The 16,244-nt window shown below is 41.8% G+C and overlaps 1 protein-coding gene across 11 annotated transcripts in view; it reads right to left on the reverse strand.

Moving 5' to 3' along the window:
- Nucleotides 1-7,078: 7,078 nt before the first annotated feature.
- LOC137185696 (eukaryotic translation initiation factor 4 gamma 1-like) overlaps nt 7,079-16,244 on the reverse strand; it is a 40,608-nt gene continuing 31,442 nt past the window's right edge. For all 11 annotated transcript variants that reach the window (XM_067594001.1, XM_067594000.1, XM_067594006.1 and 8 more), the window contains 15 exons: nt 15,886-16,122; nt 15,655-15,759; nt 13,911-14,204; nt 13,520-13,631; nt 13,313-13,418; nt 12,886-13,124; nt 12,615-12,742; nt 12,069-12,241; nt 11,508-11,633; nt 11,315-11,396; nt 10,913-11,011; nt 10,565-10,699; nt 9,983-10,064; nt 9,615-9,755; nt 7,079-9,311 (listed from right to left, as the gene is read on the reverse strand). In XM_067594001.1, coding sequence (XP_067450102.1) covers nt 9,130-9,311; nt 9,615-9,755; nt 9,983-10,064; nt 10,565-10,699; nt 10,913-11,011; nt 11,315-11,396; nt 11,508-11,633; nt 12,069-12,241; nt 12,615-12,742; nt 12,886-13,124; nt 13,313-13,418; nt 13,520-13,631; nt 13,911-14,204; nt 15,655-15,759; nt 15,886-16,122 — 2,241 coding nt within the window. In that variant the 3' untranslated portion in view covers nt 7,079-9,129. The remainder of the gene's footprint in view (nt 9,312-9,614; nt 9,756-9,982; nt 10,065-10,564; nt 10,700-10,912; nt 11,012-11,314; nt 11,397-11,507; nt 11,634-12,068; nt 12,242-12,614; nt 12,743-12,885; nt 13,125-13,312; nt 13,419-13,519; nt 13,632-13,910; nt 14,205-15,654; nt 15,760-15,885; nt 16,123-16,244) is intronic.

The raw sequence follows: 16,244 nt of genomic DNA on the forward strand, positions 1-16,244 counted from the left end.
GGTGAGAAGATTTAATAAGAAAATAGAAAATCTCCCATATACATCTGTTTGAATTAAGATGTAAATGTCAACACTTATGTCAAATGGACACATAAGATGTTGGAATTTGAAGAAGGTGAATTTATTGATACAAGATTTTAAGTTCTGATGTGGTGCATTTTTTATATTTAAATCTGATAAATGATCATTCTGTGCATGTCTTTGAGCCTGTGTGCTCAAGCCTAATCCCCCTTGTATGCCTGAAAATAGTGATGTGAAGGATGTATGGTATGGAGAGGTCATGGCAATCACATCGTCATTTAAACCCTCCATAGCTGACTGATTGGTCCGCCTCTCAGCTGCCAGGCTCTGTACACTCTCACGTTTTCCCTCTGTTCTGCAACAACAATAATCCTGGCAGTCTTGGCCTCCTTTGTGCTGGAGGACTAGTACTCTCTACTTGTTTTGTGCCATAAAACATCCATAGTTTGGCTGGATGAAATATGGCTGTTAAGCAAAGAAATTAACTTCCAATTTCTATGAAGAAAGAGCAGCAGTAATGTCCTCTCAGGTTCTCCATCATCTCCTGTTTTTCTTCCCCACCACCAACAAAGGAGGTGCATTAAGACACTGATGTTTCTCTTCGTCTAAAGTAAGTCAAGTTGCTTTTAGTTGAGCACTTCTTAGAGATATACCATGACCTGGATGACCCTGGCGCTGTCTCACTTCCCTGCTTTCAGTGTCTCATGATCCCACAACTGATCATCTTTACAGGCAAAGATTAATTAGTGTAATGAGGTGCAGCTGGGGAGGCAGCAGGAGGGCTGATGAGGGAATCAGCAACAGGTGTGCAGAGCAGGAGGGCATGCTGAGGGCGCCTGGGGGACAGGTGAGGAATGGCAGGTAACAAAACACACAGAGTCAGAGACATGGGAGACAGAAACAATACTCAGGCACACAAAGAACATACTAATATCATATTTTTCTGAGGGACTGACAGGAGTGAACTGGAGTGTTGTTTGCTCACTCAAAAGCTCAAAAGGCTCTGAGGTGGCTGTTCTAACAATTAAATTAAATCTGTCTGGTGCAACAGAAACACGTGACAGTATTTCCTGTCTTGTTAGGGAGGTGGGGGGGGTTTGTGTATTTCAGTGTGCAGGCTGTCATAAAAATCTATTACAACAGTATACTGAATGTGAGTAGTATATACAGTGCACCAGCTCCCTCTAGTGACTGCACGATGGCAAACACTGAAGCTCAACTCAAAAGTGAAGAAATGTGAGGCAGAGAGAGACAGACGTTGCTTCCCAATGTCATACATACATATCAAACATGTAGTTACCATTATAGATGCTGAGCTCATGTCCTCTGTTCTTGTTTTGGGGGCGGGGGCTTTCTTTTTGTCCCTGGATGGGGTACTTTAGGGGAATTGGACTTGGAGTATTTTAAAAATCCTGACCTGAATTGTCAGTGAAATGTCACTGTCAATTAAACTTTACAAAAAGAAACCTAAATGTCTTTCAAAGATTTAATACCTTTTTTAATATGTTCCCAGAGCTCTTCAACCAGCATTCATAATTTGTCCATTTACATTTACTTACTAACAACACACTCGAAAATGAAAGGTTTTTGTCTGAATGTTTTTAATGTAGTCTATTTTCCAGGGGGAGCACACGTATGCAAGCCCTGTTAGAGTTGTGGAATTGGGACATGGGTAAAGAACACACCTAGCAGTGTGGGGTTTTTTGGATTTACCTGCCTCAAACAGATAAAAACTCCTGAAAACACTTAACAAACACACAACAGATGTGCACAGAGTCGTGTTCTATAAACCATTAAAAATCCATTAGCAGGCAGCAGATGCAGATAACCAGCTGTGAAGAAATGTATTTAAAAACCTTATGGGTGTAAACACTGTTCCTGCAAAATCTGCAAAACCATCAAGCAGATGTAAGTAAATGCCAAACTAGAATCTCCTCTCCACACAAAGCTCCTGCTCAGCCAGTCTGATCTGTGTTTATCTGTCACCACTGCACAGGGGACTATTTCTTTAAGAAATGTAGCTTAGAAATGATTTAAACCTGTGCATTGTTCATCAGATTAACACTTTCTTGACACATATTGATCCAAATGGAAAAAAGCAGAATATTTGCTAGTATACAATACAATATCAGTAAGCTCTTTCAGGATTTTCCCTCTGTTGAGTCTCAACTATAAGAACCTGAGGTGTACAGCGCCCGCCTGGCCGCTTACCTAGTCACAATACCCTGTGCAAATACACTTTGGAAGGATTACATGGAAAGGGAATGATAGGTTCGTGGCCTTACGGGCCAGCCCTGACGCAACAGTGTGAAAATGTCATCTGAAAACCGGGTCCAGCTGACTGTGATACTTCAGCCAAGTGAAAGCAGGTTAAAGATAAGGTGATTCCCCCAAGGCTGAGCATGTCAGCAGGGAGAGAGCAGGTCTCGTAACAAGTGAGATAAGCTGATAAGGGCAGTTTAAAATGACGGTCTGACTCTGGGTAAGGTTACATGGAGGTTGAATTTACAGCCTACAAAGGTTTCTGATGTAGCTATTGTGCAAAGTGCTGCTGAAGAGAAAGCTTTGGTCGAAAGGGAAACTGCTGAGAGGAAGATGTGACTCCAGAGTCAAGCGCCTAAAAATGTTGAAAGTAAAAATATGGGAACGCTGAGGTGTATTTATTGTTTGCCTAAGCAAAGTTTGCTGAGCATACATACTCCTCTGGATCAAGATGCATTTAGGAGCTTTCCAGCGCAACCACAGTTTCTATTTCTGTCTTGTGTTCAGGCTGAGAGCCAAAGCTCTGTGCCCACTCCCCCTCATCAGCACTGGTATTTCTGCACAGTCTGGAGACTTGAACTGGCGACCTTCTCCCAGTATGTTTGCCTCGCTACCACAAGTAAAGTGTACAGCACGGGCTTACTCACAGACGCTGTTCTTCTGACAAAACAAGGCAGTGATACACAGAGCAGCTTTTTGAAAACCTCTGTTTGGCAACAGTCCCAAACTCAGTGGTGAGAGTCTCCAGCTAACCTGTCCCGCATGTCTTTGGACTGAGAGAGGAAACCGGAGCATCCTGAACACACATGGATGCAAGACTGAACACTGGATATTCTTTCTCTTTCCTGTTTTAATTCAGACACATGCAGTGTGAGTGCATGTCAGTGTGTTTGGAGCAACACTGATTGAGACTGGTCATGTCTCAGAATCTTTGGTTTTTTTTTAAATGTGCCACTACATTACTGCAGTTATGTGAATCTTTACTACGTCATGTCCATAAATGAAGGTTAAAATCTAAATGTATTCCAACCTAAAACCAGTGAACCTCTGGTCTCTACACCGTCAGTGGAGAAACTGATGCTCTTGGCTGTGGTGTTGGACTGGACCCTGTTTAGACTGGCTGCTGCTGCATGTCAGCACTACTTCCTTCTCTGGAGAGAAGGGTTTTTAACAAGTTTAAATTGTATATTTCCAGGTTTTCTCCTGGTTCAACTCCTTTCCTTTCTTCCTTCTTGTAAAAAAGAAAGTGTTATTTATCAGTGGTGGACAAAGGTGTAACAAAGTACATTTATTCAAGCGTTGTAGCCTACTTAAGTACAGTTTAGAGGTGCTTGTACTGTACTTGAATAGTTCCATTTTATTCTATTTTATACTTCTATGCCACTACATTTCAGATAAAATATTGTATTTTTTTGTCCACTACATTTCTTATTTCACAGTTTTTGCTACTTTGTAGATTTGGGTTATTAATACAAAGTATAATCAACATATACATTATGATGCATTATTATAGATTTAACTATCCAGCAGTATTATATTGTATGTATGTGTGTATGTATAAAATAATAAAATTCCTCCTCTCACCCTCCTCTCATGGGGGGTGGTGATGGTGGTGTGTCTTCCTCAAGCTCAGGTCCTCTACCAGAGGCCTGGGAGTTTGAGGGTTCTGTGCAGTATCTTTGCTGTTCCTTGGACTGCGCTCTTCTGGACAGCGACCTCAGATGTTGTACCTGGAATCTGCTGGAACCACTCTCCCAGTTTGTGGGTCAGAGCCCCCAGTGCTCCGATTACCACTGGCACCACCGTTGCCTTTACTCCCCACATCTTTTCTAGCTCCTCTTTCAGCACTTGGTATTTTTTGAGCTTCTTATGTTCCTTCTTCCTGATATTGCTGTCGCTTGGGATTGCTACGTCTATCACCACTGTCTTCTGTTGTTTGTCAGTCAACAAGATGTCCGGTTGGTTAGCCATTACCAGTTTGTCAGTTTGGACCTGGAAGTCCCACAGGATCTTAGCTTGGTCATTCTCAACCACCTTAGGAGGTGTCTTCCATTCTGACCTTGGGACTTCCAGCCCATACTGCAGATGTTCCTGTACACTATGCCAGCCACTTGGTTATGGCGTTCCATGTACACTGTTCCTGCTTGCATCTTACACCCTGCTATTATGTGCTGAACTGTCTCAGAAGCATCTTTGCACAGCCTGCACCTGGGTTAAGTTATGCTTACACACTGATGCATCAATAATTATAATCCAATAATAGAATATATATTATTCAGAAATGGACCATTCTGCATAATGAGCACTTAGACTATACTTTTGGTACCTTAATTATATTTTGATGGTAATACATTTGTACTTTCACTTGAGTACAATTCTGAATGCAGGAGTTTTACTTGTAACACTTCCTCTACTTCTTCATTAATCAGATATATATCCATAGACTGTATAAAAATAGTATATATTTGATAAATGGCATATATGATGAGGTGGGTTAATTTTAATGTTTGCACACCTCAACACTTTCTGTACATACCTAACCTATTGTCTAGAAAACTGTTACTCAATGGTAACATTTATTTAACAGGTCCTTTAATTTTATAATAAACTCCTGAACGACCACCTACACAGCAACTACTTTTAGGAAACTGTTGAAAAAATGTTGAAACTATAACTCGACCAAGTATCCTTTTTCCCATTTTATAATTTGTACCTAATTGCACCAACCCTTCTGTAAAATGTCCTCAAATTAACCGTTAAGTACCTGCAAACTACTCTGAAAATATCAATCTCTGTATGTTTTTACGCAATACACACTCAAGCTGACCCCTGTTTTTCTCCCTTTTCATTTCAATGAAACACACTTGTTTGAAATTCTCTCATCACATCACTGAACATCTACTTTGCTATATTTTGATTTGCACTCTATTTTGTGGAGCCTTAACCTGTTAGTACAACAACCAACTTTCCCTGCCAGTAATAGGTTACATGTTAGTTTTATCTTTAACTGCCATTATGCTATTATGCTTGATAGATCAATGGATCACTGTGCCGATGTGTTCAGGACACGCAGCTGTGGAGCCACACTGACACCAGTTCCAGTAATCTCAGTTACAACGTGCTCCTGCACCTCAGTGTGTCCAAGTCTGTCTGTGCACAGGTCTGTTGTACTGTATGTGTTGTTTGTATGTGTGTAAGTGCATCCATTTTTGGGGAGATCAGAGCCCCCTATGTGAGAGTTGAACCTGTGGAAAATGCAGCATTACAAATCAGATATGGACACTTTTTGGTTTTGTAGCAGTGGATCAAATTATGATGGATTAAAAAATGCTGCAGAGCTCAAAACCTTAGGATGGAAATACAACGTTAAAATCAAAGCAGTTCCTAATAAAAGGTATTTAATTGCACCTTGTGGCTATATAAAAACATTCCTTTACTTGGAGAATACCCAGTGATAGAACCCAATGCCAGTCAAGGTCAAATCCCTGAGAAAACTTTAATGGAGGATGAAAAATGAAAATTGTTGTGTTTCTTGGCTGTTTGTCTGTCTTAAACATAGCCAACTAGTCATGTAACCAAATGTTGAAGGTTCAAGGATGGCCAAGTCTTACTTTCTGGAGTTCCCCGAGAAGTCCAGCACTGTGTTCAGTATGCAGCCCAGTCTGTGGACAACCATAGAAACATGAGGATGACATCACAGACTCTACATCTTTTTTCTACTGTCTGCTGTGCGCCCAGTTACATAATTTCTCCCAATGACCACACCCCTCTTCTTCATGCCCGACTGAACAACTTTAATGGGCTGTTTGTCCTGTGCTTCAGGAACTTTGAGCACCAAGTGATACATATTAGCAACTACAGCTCCCACGAGTTTCAGACTCTAGTTGCTGGCTACCTCACTAGCCGGTATATTCTAATATCTGTGCAGTCTAGTTTATGGACAGAAAACCCAAATATAATGTTTCAGCTCCTAAGAGGCTAATAAAAGAAACCCACTATGAGAATATGTGGATTGGAGGCTAGCTTTGAAAGAGGTACATTGGCTAGTTATAGGTTCAACCGCAGACCAGCACAGGCCTTGTCTGCTCAACAGTCAATGATTATAAAAGATAGCTCATTTTCAGAGAAACTTGTCTACATAGAAAAGTGCATTTTTCTGAGTAGACAAACTATTAAGAGCCATGCTAGCAGCTCTGTGAGGCTGTACTTAAGCTTTGAGCTAAATGCTAACATTAGCATGCTAATGTGCTCACCCTGTCAGACTTAACAGTGTCAAAGCTAACCAACATACAGATGTTTAGCAGGCATAATGTTTAACATGTTCACCATTTTAGTTTAGCATGTTAGCATGCTAACATTTGCTAATTGGCGCTAAACACAGTACAGCTGAGGCTTATGGGAATGTCATTAAAGAACCAGTGTCTAAGATTTAGGGGGATTTATTGGCAGTCATGGAATATAATATTCATATGTATGTTTTAATTAGTGTATAATCACCTGAAAATAAGGATCATTGTGTTTTCGTTACCTTAAAATGAGCCCTTTATGTCTACATAGAGAGTGGGTCCCTATTCCATGGAGGCCGCCATGTTGCACCGGCATGTTTCTACAGTACCCCAAAATGGACAAAGCAAACACTGGATCAAGAAGGGCCTCTTGTGTTTTTGTGGTTCACGCTTGGAAGGGGAGGGGAGGTGTATTTGGTTGGTTGCAATCTGCAACCTCAATACTAGATGCCACTAAATCCTAAACAGTGGTCCTTTACGTTTTGCAGGCATTTTGTCAAAAACCAAAGTATTGGACAAATCAAATTTTTTATTAAAAAAAACAAAACAAAAAAACAACTGAGAGCTGAGGTCTGACAACTGAGTAAACTCAATCTGCTGCTGCTGCTTAGAGCCCAATAAAAAGCTAGTAAGAGGACTAAAAGTTCTATTTTTGGTGTTTCTTCCCATCAAATCAAAGAGCCATTGATGCAATGCGAGTAAACATTTGGTGACATTACAAGTATGGTGGCCCAAGATGGCAGCAAGGGGAAGCTTTTGCAAAATCTGACCATCCTTGGAATAGGACTGTGTAGAAAGAGGTCAGAGGCATCCCAAATACAAACACACACACACTAGGAATAGAACTATAGGTTCCACACCAAGGCTTCATGTGTCGACGGAAGCTACCATGCCTTTGGAAAAACAGTAGCATGTACAAAACACAATGAAAACCACAACAGTACATTCTCTGAATGTTTGAGGAACACGAAGAGCAGGATCTACATCCTGTGCTGACAGTTCATGTACAGTAGAGGTGTTGCTGGGTGCAAGTGGCTTTCGAGATCATAGAGGTGAGTTTCACATTGAACGGGATAACTGCCCTCTAAACTGCCGTCACAAAAGCACAAGTATGGGAGTTTTATTTGCAACAATCTTTATTATCTCTTCCAGTTTTGGACGTGAAAAGAGGCATTAATTTCTTTAATTAAATATCTTTTTAATAAAGTAAAGCAAAAAAGTATTTACAAATTTTCAATTAAATTGTAATCAATGACTTGGGTTGGATAATTGCAAGCACCTTCTGCCAGCTGAGGAGAGAAAAATATAAATACAGGGGAAAACTGCCACTTTGCTTCAGAAGTGGGGAAAATTACATGGCATTACATTAGCATTTTTTTTGAAAAAACAAAACAAAAAAAACAATTCATCATATATGCACAGAACTCTCCTGAAATGCATTTCCACTCATGGAAGCAGAAAACACTTTAGGATTCGTACTGTTAAACTTTACTTTTTTTAACTTTACTTTTTTAAAAGTCCTTTTTCATTAAAGTGGATTTTTGTTTGTATACCTTTTTTTCAAGTTTCAATAATGATAATGTATCTTTTTAAAAATCCAACACCAGGTTTTGTAGGAGGTTCAGCCATGTGCCCTCACTCTTGCTCTCCCTTTCTCAGTCCAGTTTCTTTTTTTGAAGCGCAGGAAACAAGTTAAACAGACACATTGTAGGGTAGGTAGGGGGGTGTTGGGGTGGGGCGAGGGGCGTCAGGGAAGCATTGTCACCCCCCCAGCAGCAAAAATGGTCAATGTTCATTGCCCCTCTCCTCAGTGACACCGTCCTCATAAAGTCTGCTTGAAGTCCTTGGGAGTCCACAACCGTTACTTAAACTCATGTCTGAAATGTCCGTTAGATAACTCTCGCCACTTTTCTTTGTAGTTTTCTATTTTATTATAAAACACACACTCCAATCATCCAACACCGGAAAGAAGAGGAAAAAAAGCTAGCTGTCTACATAAGCGTGTCATGTAGATCAAACACCGTACATGTGACATGACAATGTTGCCTTGTCGTGTCAACATGATGAAGGATGAAGTCATCAAAAATATAGATGTGAACAGCCTCTTAAAGTTTTTTTTTTTAAATCTGTCATTAAGCAAAGTGTCTTGGATAGTGTTGCCGTGGCAAGGGAAAGCCATTTGAAAACAGGAGATAAACCTCAAAAAAATACTGAAGGAAACAGCATTATCTCCCACGGCTTGTAACGCTTCTCAGTATACTCTCTCATATCTATTCTTTCTATTTTATCCTGTATTCTCATTTACTTCAAAAAAGACATTCGGTTGCGCAAGGAAAAACGAGAAATCCAAAACGAAAAAGAAAACAAAAAAATAACATGATCGAACGCTCGATCCATAATACAATCTCTCCCAGTTGAAGAATTTTTTTCTTGCTTTTTTTTCTGTTTATGCAGAAGGATTTTGCTGATTCAGACTCGTCTGAATCATCCACAGAACATTCGCTCTCCCCAAGAATCCTTTCTGAAATGCCACCAGTTCCCACGGCGGTCCCCGGAGGCCCTAGCTGTTGTCGGACTCGTCCTCAGCCTCGCGGAGCCAAGTGAAGAAGGCAGTGACGGACTTGAGGGCCACGCCCTTGCCCTGCTGCTCGGCGGGGTCTTTGCTAGACTCCCACTTGTAGAAGGCCTCCTCTTTGATCACGTCCTCATCGTAAAGCGTGTCAAAGAACATCCGCAGCAGATCTGATGGATGGAAGAAAGACAGGAAATATTCACATCTGTAGTGTGAAGTCACTTTAGACTGACACAATAAGGATGACCAGAGGTCTCTAAGATATTTTATGATGATTTAAACAAACTTAAAACCAGCTTCAAACAAAAAAGCTTACCAAGAACAATTAATCAGATCATTTTCTTCTATGCGTTATTTTTACAGAAAAATAATGCATAGAAGAAAACTGAAATGTAGGACATCTGAGAGTTGTGACTAACATCAAATATCAATGGTAATGAAAGGATAACAGTAGGTTTGTTTTGGCCACTCACTGGCTGGTTGCTCCATCTGCACCATCAGGGCCTGCAGGGCATAGAGAGCCTGCAGCTCCTTCTGCTCATCCTTCAGGTATTTCTGCAGCAGCTTAGCCCTCTGTTTGATCTGCTCACCGTCCACCTTGTAGGGGTTCTCACCTGCAGGGAGGGATTTCAGGAAAACTTCATCCAACAAGACTCTAAAGGCATAGCCAGTGACAGACCTGATAGGCTAACAGTTATACTGGGCATTATCTGACTTATTTTCATATCTTCCACATTCATACATTTCAGCAAACAGAAAGGGATCAGCAACACTCTGTCACATCTTCATCTGAGTCCACTATTAACAGTCTTTAATGAGGAATGTGCAAGGTGTGACTTACAGATGATTGCTGACTGACAGATGCAGGTCATCAGTGCTCTGACAAACATGTTGGAGGAGGTCTGCTGCTCATCCAGGTTGGCCTGCACAGAGACAAATTTAAGAAAACTGGAGGCTAGTAGAAGAAAAGCTAGAAGAAACGCTAAATAACAACAAAAAGTGGGAACCTGTAACCTGTGAAAAATGTTTACTGTGAGTCAACCTCATTACATGTTTTATTAAAACCAGCAGCAGTTGTAAACTCTTTTGACCCAGGTGACAAATAAATGTACTGGCTTGAATTTCACAGCCTGTTCTGGATATCTTAAAACTCAAATTACATCACACAGATGTGGACTTTGATAAAAAAAAAAAAAAAAAAAGTTGTTCTCCTGCATTGTTTTGCTGGCATACTTAGGTCTTACATTTACTTATTACAAAATACCTTTTACTTTTACAGACAAAGCAATTAATATAAAACTTAAAATGAGGTCATTTGGTTCTCGTGACATAGGCAAGACCATAGCCTCACTTTAAGCCGGTAAAGAATGTGAATTGGACCAAATCGTAAACAATCATGGCAGTAAAATAATACAATTCAAACCTCAATCCAGTCAAAGATCCTCTGGTTGTCGGCCTTGTCCTGGATCAGTTTGTCCAGCTGTTTGGTCAGCTCTGCAGAGCTCAGCTCCTTCTTTTTGCTCTTCTCAGACTCATCGCCCAGTGTGAACTCCACATTCTGCTCAACACCATGAAGACAGAAACAGACTTCCTGCTCATCTTTTTCAACACATCCTCATTTTATCTCTAACCACTCAACAAACTTACTTCGTCTGTGTTTAGTCTAACTTTTTTCAGTCAAAACTATACAGTAGCCAGTATAATAGATGATTAACAGTTGTTCAATATATTGGGAATATTGCAGTAAATGAACTGGTGAGTGTCCTCTCACCTTTTCTGTCACAAACTTGTTGACATCTTCATCCTCAAGCAGGAAGTCCTTCCACCGGAGCCCCGCCTCCCTCCACATTGTGCCCGCCTTTTTATGGCTCTAGAAGGGATAGAAACACATTGACAAATCACATTCATCACTGTAACATGCACTGATTCACATTTACTTATTTATTTAGTGTCTTGTGTTACATAATGTCCAAAGAGGTTTTTTGGTCATGCCAAGAACACTACTGCTTTCTGTATGAAAATGGTTGAATTCAAAGCTAGTGATTGGCATAAAACATTAGCTACTGGAACAAAAATATATCAGTTAGCAATTTTAAAGAGCCTGTAATGCACCCTAAAATGTAATAGGTTGCAGATCAATGGCATCACTCATGATATCAGACAGTTCACTCACCATTCCTTTGCAGAGTAAAGTGAGGATGTGGACTAGCAGGACTCCGGCTTTGCCCAGAGGGAGCAAAGGCTTTGAAACCTCCCTGTAGAGCAAACAGGTCAACATGGGTTACACATCAAATGAACACATTAAAAAACAATCACAGAGTTAACTTCACTTGCAGATTTCTAAAATGCTGAGGCCTGAGACTAACCTGAACAGGTCTCCCATGGGAATGCCTCCCTCATGGAGCATGGGAGTGATCAGTTCTGCCAGGTACAGCCAGATGTGGGGGATGTCTATTGCCATGTCTTCAGCCACCTCCAGGATTTCCTGAAGCCTGAAGACACACACACACAGAGCTCCAACTTTAAAGTTTATTCAAGAATTAAAGAATAAAGAAAATTACTCAGTAGATGTGAAAACTAGGAAACATGGCACCATACGGACACCAGCATATGGAAACTGACTTTTTTGGTTGACCACAGTTATTTATACATTTCTCTATTACAGCAACTGCTTAAAAATCACTTGAGCAGAATCATTAACACGTTAATACTGAAATCTGCCAGCATCTCCCCCGTGGGATTAAATCATTTTGTTATAAACTTAAAATTAATCAACACTTAAAGCTCTGTAGAGTCTGGTCCAACTACATCTGCTCTTGCCTACATATATTTACTTACTAGGTCTACTCTTAAATTCAAAAACATTTTACACATAACATATTGCTTTGTTACCATGAACTAAATGACCACTGGGGCTCCATACTGACCCTTTATAGTACTGCTGTGTTGGGAGGATGCCGGTCTTAATGAGCTGGTGCAGCAGCAGGCCCATGTGCTCTCTGGCGATGGTGCTGCGCTCCAGTGTCGACTCCAGCCCGTTTCGTACAAACACAAACAGCAGCTGAGTGCTGTTCACCTCCTGCACACACTGCAGAGCCTCCTGTTGGCAGAGAGACACCAAGAGAGTAGTGAGTGTTAGCGTTGCGTGACTCTAATGGCTGTCACTGTGTGCTGACAGATGTCTCATACTATTTGAATCAGCTCTCTATGAGCTTTAAAATTCAGTGTTGTGTCCTACACAATTCCTTTTCCTTCAAAACTGTTGCAGCAAAAGAGAAAAACACTACAGAGAAAAGGGAGTGTGTGTTTGTACGTTGTTAGTTTAAACCTGGAAATATTTCTTAAAGATGTGTTAATATTGACATTGTTGATGACAAGATTGATTTTGTAACATGTACACCCTGAAGTTATTCCTGTTAGTGTTTGATTAGGATTTAATGAATGACTGTTTGGGAAGGAGTGTCAGTGCAAACCTTCATGTCGTTGATATGGAGGTACTCCTCAATGATGGCTGTGGACTTCTTGTCCAGCTCTTCCTCGGTCAAGGCAGGCTTGGTGGGTGTCTGCGGAGGTGGAGGGGTGGCAACGGTCTCCCGCTTCACTGTTCACACACACACACACACACAATACAAGAAATAAATAAAACACCAATGCTAGAAAACTGAATTTGTATTAGCTACATTTCAAACAAGCAAGTAAAATATCATTTCCACAGTTTGTTGTGTGTGAATATAAGTCACCTACCATTCTCTTTGCTCCTGGCTCGCTCTCTGCTGCCTCTGTCTCTGTCGTCCGTCATGCTTGCAACTCTGCGGACTGGATCTGCTGACCCGCGTTGCTCTCTCTCCCGACTCCTCTCCTCCTTCTCCCGGCTGAAGCTGCGCTTGGTGACCTGCAGCCGGTTTCGATCACGGTCATCCCGTCGGTCGAAGCCACGATCGGAGCGGTCGAAGCGGTCACTGCGTTCTCGACTCGAGCTGTTTCTGTAGAGGGACAGAGGGAGAGCAGAGCCAGGGGAAGCCACGGTGAGCTTCAAACTATTTTTTTGGGTGGACACCGCTCAATACACAACAAAAATGATCAGTAGAAAATGTTTTTATCTAAGTATGCATTACATGTTAAGATGTACAGCAAAAGAAATGCAGTATTAGAACTTATATCTGCTCCTCACCTCTGAGGAACTCTTCTATCTGAGTCCAGTGAAGAGCTCGAAGGCTGCTGCAAGGCTGAGAACCTGTTCAGAGTGCTGGTGGCTGGACGGCCGCCTGACTCTGAGCCTGGGAAGGAAAACACACACATTGCACATGTTGAGTTTCAGCTCTGAGGTGCTAAACTAGATATATATCAAACGTATGCCCAAACCGTCTGTGAAACCTACCAGAATCTGCAGGTTTGGTGCTGGTACCGCCACTGCTACCCTTTCCCCAGCTCCCCCATGTGCCTTTACCTCCTGGAGCGAGCAACTGATTGTTGAAGTCGAGAACAGGGGTCTGAAAAGAAGAGACTGTTGGTTAAAACTAAACAACCGGGTAAAATTACAAACAGGAAACATAAATGGAAGTGTCTCGTGTTCTATTACAGCTTAAGTAATGAAAATGTTTACATGTTGTGATGTGAGAGTAGTTGGTAAAAGTGTGAGAATACAATTATTAGTAACATACAGCTAAATCCTGGCAAAACATGAAACTTGGCGTTAGCAGATATAATGTGTGTAATGATGAACTACGATGCATACCAGCACCAGATAAAAAGGAGCCTCTCTCTCCTACCTTTGTGATTTTGCTAAGGCGTGATGTGTCAATAGGTCGGTTCTTGGAGATGGGCACTGTATTCCAGCCCTCATCTTGGGGAGGAGCACCACGGCCTGGGGTGTGAGGCCCCCCACGACCCCCGGGACCTCCTCCACCACCCATCCTGCCTCCTGGACCGCCACCTGACTCCTTCTTGGAGATGAGGGCTTGCTGCACCTTCATGTGCTCCCTGTGCTCCTCCAGCTCAGCCTCTTTGTGGATCTGGTCAATAGTCTTGGGGCCCTGGTCACCTCGCCTGGGCACCCAGTTATTCTGGGATGGGGTGGGGGGAGAAATGGTGAGTACAGGGCAATAGGTGCACAGTATGACAAAATAATTCGCTGACGGTTCCACTTTTGGCATATTTTGCCTTCACAGGGAGTTTATGATTTTGAAATACACATATTTTCTTTGCAAGTAGAGCATAGTATTAGGAGTAAATAACTTCTCTGCCTAAGAAAAAAAGGCGTTAACTTTTAAAACCTAACAAGCAGGTTCTGGAGACAAATTACACCAAGTGAAGTGTTCTCAGGTATTTCTTGTTTTGCCTAACGAAACAAAGCTTGCATAAGAGAGACTAGAATCCAAACTGATTGAGAGATCAACTTTGTAGTGACTCTTTAACTCTCCTCATGTTTGCCTAGAAAGGAAATAGCAAAGGATATGTGTTTAGCTGTTAAATTGGGCCAATTTGCTGACTTGGAGCAGCTGATTTTGGCTTGTAAAAACACTGAAGACAGCAGGTTTTTTAACACTGTGTGGGCGGGACTGGGAGCCTAACTACAGGACTGCAGCATTCCTTCAGAGAAATAAGCCTCAGCACCACTAGAAAGAACTGGCTTTAGCTCTGAAATAAGATGGTGGAACCAAAAAAAAAAGGATAATCACCACAAGACAGACAAATGCTTACACTAGATACTCTTCAATGAACTATTGAAAGACAGCCAAAAGCAGGCTGAATTAACATGCTACTGAGAGAGATGGAGTCGTTGTCTCAGCTTATGGCACAGAGCAGCTCTGTGTTTAGGAGCTGCCCTGCATTAAAGAGCTGAGGAAGACATTTTTTTCTTAGCCCCTTTAAGACTCGCACAGGCCAGGGCTAAAGGACCAGTGTGGGCGTCTCTGGGGCTGCGAGTTGCACCACAAACAGTCTCAGACTACGTCCGACAATAAGGCATGTGGCATGTGAGAACAACTTGCCTCTATACTCATGTTTTAAGGTCGGTTTAGAGAAGTTTTCTGCGCACACAGGGGGGACCAAAACAAGAGCAAAATGTCAGCTAGTGAGCACAGAAGGCCAACGATGTGTGCTCGATTTAGGCGACTTATTGTAGATGTAGTCTGAAACACAGTCACGCATAAACAGAGACTAACATGGACGTTTCCTCTAAGTGCTAAAAGACAAAAAGCACAAATGAGCACCACAAGGGGTATTAAATAACGAGCTAAACATGCCCATGCAAAAGGAATGAAATTATTAAAACCCTGGAGCACTGATATGGTTTTGATCATTTTTACCCAGACATTTTGACAACAAGGCTTGGCAGTGACGGCTGTCCGGTTGCTCCCGTCAACCAGCTTTGGACCGCTGTCAACTATTTCATGTGGTCTGGTTGGCTCTGCTGTAACTCTATTGCAACTGCTTTCCTTGAGTTGTCAGAGAACGCTAAAATTCTCCAAGCCATGTAAAGTAGCAAACTGCATGTTTGCGTATTTGATTTACCCGTCGGAGGTCCAGCACATCCTGCAACATGAAGCGGATCCTGGAGGTGGTCTTCCTCTCCTTTATTATTTTCTCCATCTGATTGAAGTACTGGTCCATACGAGGCTAAAGACAAAAACAGTTTAGTGAGAGTATGTCTCTATGAATCCAAGTCACTACATTTGCAAGCTGATACATTGAAACTACTAATTTATTAGATTTATGTGTGCATCTGTCACACTGCTGTTGTACCTTGGCCTTCTCAAAGTCTAGGTCCTTGCCGATGGTGGACAACAGTCTACACAGGCACTCCAGGGACTCTTCGTCATGGTTTTTAAGCAGCTTTACAATGCAGTCATGCATGATGACCTCTGTGAGCATCTTGAGCTTGAACAGTTCACCGATGAACTTGATATTACCCAGTGAGCGCCTCCTCGCCTTGTCTTTGCACTCTTCCAGCTCCTCATGGAGCCGCTGCTTCTCCTCCTCCTGTCAGGGAAATGACATCACATGTGAAGTGGATGAAGAGGAGAAAATTGAAGAGGTGCCTTCCTCCCAAAATATACCCTCAAACTTCTAACCACAGACCAAACCTTCAACATGAATGTTTT

This window comes from Thunnus thynnus, chromosome 7, assembly GCF_963924715.1.
Source record: "Thunnus thynnus chromosome 7, fThuThy2.1, whole genome shotgun sequence".
In the NCBI taxonomy this organism is placed as follows: domain Eukaryota; kingdom Metazoa; phylum Chordata; class Actinopteri; order Scombriformes; family Scombridae; genus Thunnus; species Thunnus thynnus.